Below are 10,858 nucleotides of genomic sequence, written 5' to 3'. Positions count from 1 at the left end.
GGGGGCAGCGGTGAGGGGGAAATGGGGAGGGGTCCTGGGGGATTTGGGGAGGTTTAGTGCTGGTTTGGGGGGATTTGGGGGGCTCTGGAGGGGTTTTGGGGGATTTTGGGGTGGTCTGGGGGATTTAGGGGCTCTGGGAGGGGTTTGGGGAGGTTTGAGGGGATTTTGGGGGGGTCTGGGAGGGGTTTGAGGGGGATTTAGGGGGGTCTGGGAGGGGTTTTGGGGGGATTTTGGGGGGATTTGAGAGGATTTTGGGGGGTTTTGGAGGGGTTTGAGGGGGATTTTGGGGGGTTTTGGGGGGATTTGAGGGAGTCTGGGGGAGATTTGGGGGGGATTTGGGGGGCTCTGGAGGGATTTGAGGGGGTTTGAGGGAGGTTTGAGGGGGGTTTGGGGGATTTTGGGGGGTCTGGGGGGATTTTGGGGGGGTTTGGGGGAGTTTGGGGGTTTTAGGTGGTTTTGGTGGGGGGGATTTTGGGGTTTTGGGGGGGCTTGAGGGGATTTTGGGGGGTCTGATGGGAATTTGGGGAGGTTTGGGGGCTTTGGGGGGGTCCTGGAGAAATTTGGGGGAGATTTTGGGGGATTTTGAGGGGGATTTGGGGGGTTCTGTGGGGGTTTGGGGGATTTTGGGGGGTTTTGGGGAGATTTGGGGATTTTGGGGGGGATTTTGGGGGGTCCTGGAGGCCGAGACCCCCCTGGGCAAGGGGGGCACCGAGACCCCCGGGGGCAGCGGTGAGGGGGAAATGGGGAGGGGTCTGGGGGGATTTGGGGGGATTTAGTGCTGGTTTGGGGGGATTTGGGGGGCTCTGGAGGGGTTTTGGGGAGATTTTGGGGGGGTTGGGCCAGGTTTAGAGGGGGATTTGGGGGTTTTGAGGGGATTTTGGGGGGATTTGAGAGGATTTGGGGGGGTCCTGGAGGGATTTGGGGGCGGTCTGGGGGGTTTTGAGGGGATTTTCGGGGGGTTTTGGGGAGATTTGAAGGGGTCTGGGGGTATTTTGGGGATTTATAATGAAGGTTGTGGAATTTGGGGGGGGGTTGGGGGGATTTTGGGGGGCTCTGGAGGGGTTTGAGGGAGTCTGGGGGGATTTGGAGGATTTGGGATGGAGTTTGGGGGGATTTTGGGGGGTCTGGAGGGATTTTGGGGAGATTTTGGGGGGTTTTGGGGAGATTTGGGGGTTCCTGGAGGCCGAGACCCCCCTGGGCAAGGGGGGGGCAGAGACCCCCGGGGGCAGCGGTGAGGGGGAAATGGGGAGGGGTCCTGGGGGGGTTTGGGGGGGTCTGGGGGATTTGGGGGGGATTTAGGGGATTGGGATGGAGTTTGGGGGGGTCCTGGAGGGATTTGGGGGGGGTCTGGGGGGTTTGAGGGGGATTTTGGGGGATTTTGGGGGGATTTTGAGGGGTTTGAGGGGGATTTGGGGGGGTTCAGTGGGGGTTTGGGGGATTTTGGGGGGGTTTTGGGGAGATTTTGGGGGTCTGGGGGGGATTTTGGGGGTTCCTGGAGGCCGAGACCCCCTGGGCAAGGGGGGAGCAGAGACCCCCGGGGGCAGCGGTGAGAGGAAATGGGGGGGGTCTGGGGGGATTTGGGGGGTCTGGGAGGGGTTTTGGGGGGATTTGAGAGGATTTTGGGGGGTTTTGGAGGGGTTTGAGGGGGATTTTGGGGGGGTTTTGGGGGATTTGGGGGGGCTGGGCGGGATTTGGGGGGTCTGGGAGGGGTCTGTGGGGTTTTGGGGTGGTTTTGGAGGGGCTTGATGGGGTTTTGAGAGGGTTTGGGGAGGTTTCAGGGGGGTCTTGAGGGTTTGGGGGGGTTTTGGGGGGTTTGGGGGGATTTTGGGGGGTTTTAGGGGGGTCTGGGAGGGGTCTGGGGGATTTGGGGGATTTTGGGGGGGTTTGAGGGGATTTGGGGGGTTTTGGAGGGGCTTGAGGGGATTTTGGGGGGTCTGGAGGGATTTTGGGGAATTTAGGGGGGTCTGGGAGGGGTATGGGGGGGATTTTGGGGGGGTTTTAGGGGGTCTGGGACAGGTTTGGGGAGATTTTGGGGGGATTTGAGAGGATTTTGGGGGGTCTGGGAGGGGTTTGGGGGTCCTGGGGGATTTTGAGGGTAATTTGGGGGGGTTTAGTGCTGGTTTGGGGGGCTCTGGAGGGGTTTGAGGGGGTCTGGGGGGGATTTGGGGGGGTTGGGATGGAGTTTGAGGGGATTTTGGGGGGTCTGGAGGGATTTTGGGGAGATTTTGGGTGAATTTTGGGGAGTTTGAGGGGTCTGGAGGAGTTTGGGGGAGATTTGAGGGGGATTTTAGGGGGGGTTTTGGGGGGTTTTGGGGGGGTTTGGGGGGATTTGGGGGGGTTTTGGGGTGGTTTTGGAGGGGCTTGAGGGGATTTGAGGGGTCTGGGGAGGTTTCAGGGGGTCTTGAGGGTTTGGGGGATTTTGGGGGGTCCTGGAGGGATTTTGGGGGGGTTTGGGAGGTTTGAGGGGGATTTTGGGGGGATTTGAGAGGATTTGGGGTGGTTTTGGAGGGGTTTGAGGGGGATTTTGGGGGGTCTGGGAGGGGTTTGAGGGAGTCTGGGGGGGATTTGGGGAGGTTTAGTGCTGGTTTGGGGGAATTTGGGCAATCCTGGGAGGGATTTCGGGGGGATTTTGGGGAGATTTGAGGGGGTCTGGGGGATTTTGAGGGGGTTTGGGGGGGTCTGGGAGGATTTGGGGGATTTTGGGGGGTCTGATGGGAATTTGGGGAGGTTTGGGGGGGATTTGGGGGGTCTGGAGGGATTTTGGGGAGATTTTGGGGGGATTTGAGGGGGGTTTGGGGGATTTTGGGGGGTTTTGGGGGGGTCTGGGGGGGGTTTGGGGGGCTCTGGGAGGGGATTTTGGGGCATTTTTGGGTATTGTTGGACATTTTTGGGATATTTTGGGGGTGGTTTTGGGGATATTTTGGGATATTTTTTGGGGTTATTTTGGGATATTTTGGTAATTTTTGGTATTTTTGGCCATTTTTGGGTATTTTATTTTGTGTCCCCCCCCAGGCTCCCCAGGACCCCTCCCCAGTTTCTGGATCCCCTCCCTGACCCCCGAGGCCGCGGCCGAGAGACTGCAGAGACCCGTGAGTGACCAACGGGTGACCAATGGGTGACCACTGACCATAGAGTGACCATGAGTGACCACTGAGTGACCAATGGGTGACCAATGGGTGACCACTGAGTGACCACTGACCACTGAGTGACCATTGAGTGACCACTGACCATGGAGTGACCATAGAGTGAGCAATGAGTGACCATGAGTGACCACTGAGTGACCAGTGACCAATGAGTGACCACTGAGTGACCAATGACCATGAGTGACCACTGAGTGACCAATGAGTGACCGCTGAGTGACCATGAGTGACCACTGAGTGACCACTGAGTGACCACTGAGTGACCAATGGGTGACCACTGACCACTGAGTGACCGTGAGTGACCAATGGGTGACCGTGAGTGACCAATGGGTGACCAATGGGTGACCACTGACCAATGAGTGAGCACTGACCACTGACCACTGACCATAGAGTGACCACTGAGTGACTGTGAGTGACCACTGAGTGACCACTGACCCCCTGAGTGACCACTGACCAATGGGTAACCAATGGGTGACCACTGACCCACCACTGAGTGACCACTGACCACTGACCGCTGAATGACCGTGAGTGACCAATGGGTGACCACTGACCACTGACCATAGAGTGACCACTGACCAATGACCACTGAGTGACCAATGGGTGACCGTGAGTGACCAGTGAGTGACCACTGAGTGACCACTGACCAATGAGTGACCACTGACCATGAGTGACCAATGGGTGACCACTGACCACTGACCAATGGGTGACCGTGAGTGACCAATGGGTGACCACTGACCATAGAGTGACCACTGAGTGACCGTGAGTGACCACAGAGTGACCAATGGGTGACCAATGACCCTGAGTGACCCATGGGTGACCACTGACCAATGGGTGACCGTGAGTGACCCATGGGTGACCAATGGGTGACCACTGAGTGACCACTGAGTTACTGCTGAGTGACCCCTGAGTGACCAATGACTGGCCACTGACCACTGAGTGACCCTGAGTGACCAATGAGTGACCAATGGGTGACCACTGACCACTAACCAGTACTGACCAATGAGTGACCACAGAGTGACCACTGAGTGACCATGGAGTGACCACTGACCAGTGAGTGACCACTGAGTGACCACTGAGTGACCAATGGGTGACCACTGAGTGACCAATGAGTGACCACTGAGTGACCGCTGAGTGACCACTGAGTGACCACTGAGTGACCACTGAGTGACCACTGAGTGACCACTGACCTCTGAGTGACCACTGAGTGACCACTGACCAATGAGTGACCACTGAGTGACCAATGAGTGACCACTGAGTGACCATGAGTGACCACTGAGTGACCACTGACCACTGACCACTGAGTGACCATGGAGTGACCACTGAGTGACCACTGACCAGTGACCAATGAGTGACCAATGGGTGACCAGTGACCAATGAGTGACCACTGAGTGACCAATGAGTGACCAATGGGTGACCAATGGGTGACCACTGAGTGACCAATGGGTGACCACTGACCATAGAGTGACCATGAGTGACCACTGAGTGACCACTGAGTGACCACTGAGTGACCGCTGAGTGACCACTGACCACTGACCAACTGAATGACCACTGAGTGATCCCTGAGTGACCACTGACCACTGACCAATGAGTGACCACTGAGTGACCAATGGGTGACCATGTGAGTGACCATGAGTGACCCTGAGTGACCACAGAGTGACCCCTGAGTGACCACTGACCATGAGTGACCCCTGAGTGACCATGAGTGACCATGAGTGACCATTGAGTGACCGTGAGTGACCATTGAGTGACCACTGAGTGACCAATAAGTGACCAATGGGTGACCAATGGGTGACCGTGAGTGACCACTGAGTGACCACTGACCATAGAGTGACCAATGAGTGACCACTGAGTGACCACTGAGTGACCACTGAGTGACCATGAGTGACCACTGAGTGACCGTGAGTGACCACTGAGTGACCAATGAGTGACCACTGACCACTGACCATAGAGTGACCACTGACCAATGAGTGACCACTGAGTGACCACAGAGTGACCACAGAGTGACCACTGCCCGTGGCCGGGGCTCTGGGTTGGATTTGGGATTTTGGGGATTTTTGGGGGTTTTTGGTGTTCTGGGTGCTCACTTTGGGATTTTGGGGTTAATTTTGGTGTTTTGGGGTGATATTTTGGGGTAAATTTTGGGATTTTTTGGGTTAATTTTGGGGTTAATTTTGGTGGTTTTGGGATGAATTTTGGGGTTAATTTTGGGATTTTTTAGGATTTTGGGTTAATTTTGGTGGTTTTGAGGTCATATAGGGATTTTTTGGGGTGATTTTTTGGGGGATTTTGGGGTTAATTTTGGTGTTTTGGGGTGATATTTTGGGGTAAATTTTGGGATTTTTTGGTGGTTTTGGGGGGAATTTTCGGGGTAAATTTTGGGATTTTTTGGGTTAATTTTGGTGCTTTTGGGGTGAATTTTTGGGTTAATTTTGGTGGATTTGGGGTGATTTTTGGAATGATTTTTTTGGTGGTTTTGGGGTGATTTTGGGATGATTTTGGGATTTTTTTGCGGTGATTTTTTGGTGATTTTTGGGTTAATTTTGGTAATTTTGGGATTTTTTTGGGGTGATTTTGGGGTAGTTTTTGGGTTGATTTTTGGAATGGTTTTTGTGCATTTTGGTGTAATTTTAGGAATTTTTGGGGTGATTTTGGGGTAATTTTGGTGATTTTGGGTTGATTTTTGGGGTAAATTGGGGTTATTTTGGTTAATTTTGGGGTTAATTTGGGTTGATTTTGGTGGTTTGGGGTGATTTTTGGAATGATTTTTTTGGTGGTTTTGGGGTAAATTTTGGGGTTAATTTTGGGGTGAATTTTGGTGGTTTTGGGGTGAATTTTTGGGGTAATTTTGGGATTTTTTTGGGTAATTTTGGGGTTAATTTTGGTGGTGTTGGGGTGAATTTTCAGAGTAAATTTTGGGACATTTTGGGTGAATTTTGGGGTTAATTTGGGTTGATTTTGGTGGTTTTGGGGTGATTTTTGGAATGATTTTTTTGGTGGTTTTGTGGAGAATGTTTGGGGATTTTTTGGGGAGAATTTTTGGGGTTAATTTTGGGGGGTTTGGGATGATTTTTTGGGGTAAATTTGGGGATTTTTTGGGGTTAATTTGGGGGTTAATTTTGGTGGTTTTGGGGTGATTTTGGGATATTTCAGGGTAAATTTTTGGATTTTTTTGGTTAGTTTTCAGGTTAATTTTGGTGGTGGTTTTGGGGTGAATTTTTGGGGTTAATTTGGGGATTTTTTGGGTGAATTTTGGGGTAAATTTGGGGTTAATTTTGATGGTTTTGGGGTGAATTTTGGAATGATTTTTTTGGTGGTTTTGGGGTGATTTTGGGGTTTTTTCAGGTGATTTTTTGGTGATTTTTGGAGTAATTTTGGAGTAATTTTGGTGGTTTTGGGGTGAATTTTCGGGGTAAATTTTGGGATTTTTTTGGGTTAATTTTGGTGGTTTTGGGGTCATTTTTTGAATGATTTTTTGGTGGTTTTGGGGTAAATTTTGGGATATTTTGGGTTAATTTTGGGGTTAATTTTGGTGGTTTTGGGATGAATTTTCAGGGTAAATTTTGGGATTTTTATGGGTTAATTTTGGTGGTTTTGGGATGAATTTTTTGGGTAAATTTTGGGATTTTTGGGTTAATTTTGGTGGTTTTGCGGTGAATTTTTGGGATTTTTTTAGGGTGATTTTTTTGGTGATTTTTGGTTAATTTTGGGATGATTTTTTGGGGTAAATTCTGGGATTTTTTGGGTTAATTTTGGTGGTTTTGGGGTGAATTTTCGGGGTAAATTTTGGGATTTTTGGGGTTAATTTGGGGAATTTTTTTTTGTTAATTTTGGGGTAAATTTTAGTGATTTTGGGGTGATTTTTTGGTGATTTTTGGGTGAATTTTGGGGTGAATTTTGGTGATTTTGGGGTGAATTTTGGGGGTGAATTTTGGGATTTTTTGGGGTGAATTTTGGTGGTTTTGGGGTGAATTTTTGGGATTTTTTGGGGGTGATTTTTTGGGTTAATTTTCTTGGTTTTGAGGTGAATTTTCAGTGTAAATTTTTGCATTTTTTGGTGAATTTTGGGCTGATTTTGTTGTTTTTCTCTCCTTCCCCCCCGTGTCCATCTGTCCGTCCGTCCGCAGGAGCGCAGCGTGCGCTGCCCCATGTCCGGCCGGAAGCTGCGCCTGGCCCAGCTGGTCAGCGTCCACTTCACTCCGGCCACGCCCGGCCTGAGCCCCGGGCAGCTGCTGGCGCGAGAGCCGAGTGACCGCTACGTGTGCGCGCTGACCGGCGACCCGCTGGGCAATGCCACGCCGTGTGCTGTGCTCCGGCCATCGTGAGTGACCACTGAGTGACCACTGACTGACCACTGATAGCCCTGAGTGACCATTGACAGCCCTGAGTGACCATTGATAGCCCTGAGTGACCGCTACGTGTGCGCGCTGACCGGCGACCCGCTGGGCAATGCCACGCCCTGTGCCGTCCTGAGACCCTCGTGAGTGACCAATGAGTGACCACTGACTGACCTGAGTGACCATTGATACCCCCTGAGTGACCATTGATACCCCCTGAGTGACCATTGATACCCCCTGAGTGACCATTGATATCCCCTGAGTGAGCACTGACTGACCATTGATAGCACTGAGTGACCGCTACGTGTGCGCGCTGACCGGCGACCCGCTGGGCAATGCCACGCCCTGTGCCGTCCTGAGACCCTCGTGAGTGACCACTGACCACTGACCAGTGACCCCTCATACCCCCTGAGTGAGCATTGACTGACCACTGACTGACCTGAGTGACCATTGACTGACCATTGATATCACTGAGTGACCGCTACGTGTGCGCGCTGACCGGGGACCCATTGGGGAACGCAACACCCTGTGCTGTCCTCCGGCCATCGTGAGTGACCACTGAGTGACCACTGAGTGACCTGAGTGACCATTGACATCCCCTGAGTGACCACTGAGTGACCACTGACCAGTGACCCTGACTGAGCATTGACATCCCCTGAGTGACCGCTACGTGTGCGCGCTGACCGGCGATCCGTTGGGGAATGCCACGCCGTGTGCTGTGCTCCGGCCATCGTGAGTGACCAATGAGTGACCACTGACTGACCACTGATAGCCCTGAGTGACCATTGACTGACCATTGATATCACTGAGTGACCCCTGATAGCCCTGAGTGAGCACTGAGTGACCATTGATAGCACTGAGTGACCGCTACGTGTGCGCGCTGACCGGCGACCCATTGGGGAATGCAACGCCCTGTGCTGTGCTCCGGCCATCGTGAGTGACCACTGACTGACCACTGAGTGACCACTGAGTGACCATTGATAGCCCTGAGTGACCACTGAGTGACTGCTGACCACTCATTGACCACTGACTGACCACTGACCCTGACTGACCCCTGGAAGTGACCACTGACCATTGCGTGGCCACTGAGTGACCACTGAGTGACCTCTGTGTGACCCCTGACCCCTCAAACTGACCAGTGAGCGCCACACTGACCCCTGACTGACCAGGGACCATCCCCCAGGGGCTCAGTGGTCACTCTGTCCATCCCACAGAGGGTCAGTGGTCACTCTGGGGGTATCAATGGTCACTCTGGGGTGTCAGTGGTCACTCAGTGGTCACTCTGTCCCTTCAGGGGCTCAGTGGTCACTCAGTGGTCACTCTCTGTCCATCCAAGGGCTCAGTGGTCACTCAGTGGTCACTCAGGGGTCACTCAGTGGTCACTCAGTGGTCACTCATGGTCACTCATGGTCACTCTCTCTCCACCCAGGGGCTCAGTGGTCACTCAGTGGTCACTCAGTGGTCACTCATGGTCACTCAGTGGTCACTCAGTGGTCACTCAGTGGTCACTCTGAGGTATCAATGGTCACTCAGTGGTCAGTCATGGTCACTCAGTGGTCACTCAGTGGTCACTCATGGTCACTCAGTGGTCACTGTGGGGTATCAATGGTCACTCAGTGGTCACTCAGCGGTCACTCATGGTCACTCACGGTCACTCAGTGGTCACTCAGTGGTCACTCACGGTCACTCTCTGTCCACCCAGGGGCTCAGTGGTCACTCATGGTCACTCAGTGGTCACTCATGGTCACTCTCTGTCCATCCAGGGGCTCAGTGGTCACTCAGTGGTCACTCAGTGGTCACTCATGGTCACTCAATGGTCACTCTATGGTCAGTGGTCACTCATGGTCACTCAGTGGTCACTCAGCGGTCACTCATGGTCACTCAGTGGTCACTCAGTGGTCACTCACGGTCACTCATTGGTCACTCTGTCCCCCCAGGGGCTCAGTGGTCACTCTGGCCGCCGTCGAGCGCCTCGTCCGGCCGGACATGCGGGACCCCCTGAGCGGGGCGGAGCTTAGCGCCGATGACGTCATCGAGCTGCAGAGGGTGGGGGCGGGGCCAACGGGGGGCGGGGCCAACGGGGGCGGGGTTGGGGAAATTTGGGGGGTCTGGGGTAAATTTGGGGAGTCTGGGGTAAATTTGGGGAAGTTTGGGGGGATTTAGGGTAAACTTGGGGAATTTTTGGGGGGCTTTGGGGTAAATTTGGAAAAATTGTGGGGGTTTGGGGTAAATTTGGGGAGATTTGGGGGGGTCTGGGGTAAATTTGGGGGTGTTTTGGGTAAATTTGGTGGTTTTGGTGAGGTCTGGGGTAAATTTGGGGAATTTTTGGGGGGTTCGGGGGGTTGGGGTAAATTTGGGGAATTTTGGGGAGATTTAGGATAAATTTGGGGAATTTTTTGGGGGGTTTTGGGGTAAATTTGGAAATATTGTGGGGGTTCGGGGTAAATTTGGGGGGTTTGGGGTAAATTTGGGGAATTTTGGGGGGGTTTGGGGTAAATTTGGGGAATTTTGGGGGGGTCTGGGGTAAATTTGGAAATCTTGGGGGGGTCTGGGGGGATTTTGGGGGGGGTTGAGGGGGATTTTGGGGGGTCTGGGGTAAATTTGGGCAGATTTGGGGGTGTTTGGGGTAAATTTGGGGAGATTTGAGGGGTCTGGGGTAAATTTGGGGGGGTTTGGGGGGATTTTGGGGGTGTTTGGAAGGATTTTGGGGGATTTTTGGGGAGAATTTGGGGATTTTAGGGGGTCTGGTGGATTTGGGGGGAATTTTGGGGTTCTGGGGGGGTCTGAGGGGAGATTTTGGGGTCTTGGGGGGATTTTGGGAGATTTTTGGGGAGGATTTAGGGGGTTCAGGGATGAATTTTGGGGGCTCGGGGATTTTGGGGGGTCTGGGGTGGATTTGAGGTCACTTTTGGGGTGAATTTGTTGCATTTTGGGGTCCCCCTCTCACCCCATTTTCCCCCCAGGGCGGGACCGGCTTTGCTGGGGCCGGGGTTTCCTTGGAGGCCAAAAAATCGCGGCCGGTGATGCAGGCCTAGGGGGGACCCCAAAACCCGGGGCACCCCAAAACCCCGGAAACCCCAAAATCCCAAAAATTCCCCCCAAAAATCCCTTCAATTTTCCCCAAAATCCCATTTAAATCCCCCCCAAAATCCCATTTCCCACCCCAAAATAAATTCGTTTCACCCCAAAATAAATTTCTTTCCGCTTTTTGAACCCCCAAAATTTTTAGGACGCCCCAAAAAAATAAAAATTTTTTGGGGCTTTGTTGCCCTTTTAATCCCCCCCCCCCCCCCTTGTGGGCCCCACCCGCGCGTTGCCGCTTTAAGGTGCCCAAACCCCGCCCCCTCCCCAGCCCAACCAATCAGCGCTCAGAACGCGAACTGT

General features: G+C 53.0%; 1 protein-coding gene across 1 annotated transcript; it reads left to right on the top strand.

Annotated features, from left to right (window-relative positions):
- Nucleotides 1-641: 641 nt before the first annotated feature.
- On the top strand, nt 642-10,583 carry NOSIP (nitric oxide synthase interacting protein; the record flags this gene model as incomplete). Its single annotated transcript, XM_064701682.1, has 5 exons — nt 642-729; nt 3,013-3,089; nt 7,265-7,458; nt 9,412-9,520; nt 10,438-10,583. Coding segments are annotated over 5 exons (540 nt in total), but the record flags the coding sequence as incomplete, so codon positions are not given.
- Nucleotides 10,584-10,858: the final 275 nt, after the last annotated feature.

Source organism: Zonotrichia leucophrys, unplaced genomic scaffold (assembly GCF_028769735.1).
Source record: "Zonotrichia leucophrys gambelii isolate GWCS_2022_RI unplaced genomic scaffold, RI_Zleu_2.0 Scaffold_1351_12105, whole genome shotgun sequence".
NCBI lineage: Eukaryota > Metazoa > Chordata > Aves > Passeriformes > Passerellidae > Zonotrichia > Zonotrichia leucophrys.
This window is presented reverse-complemented; position numbering and strand designations above follow the sequence as displayed.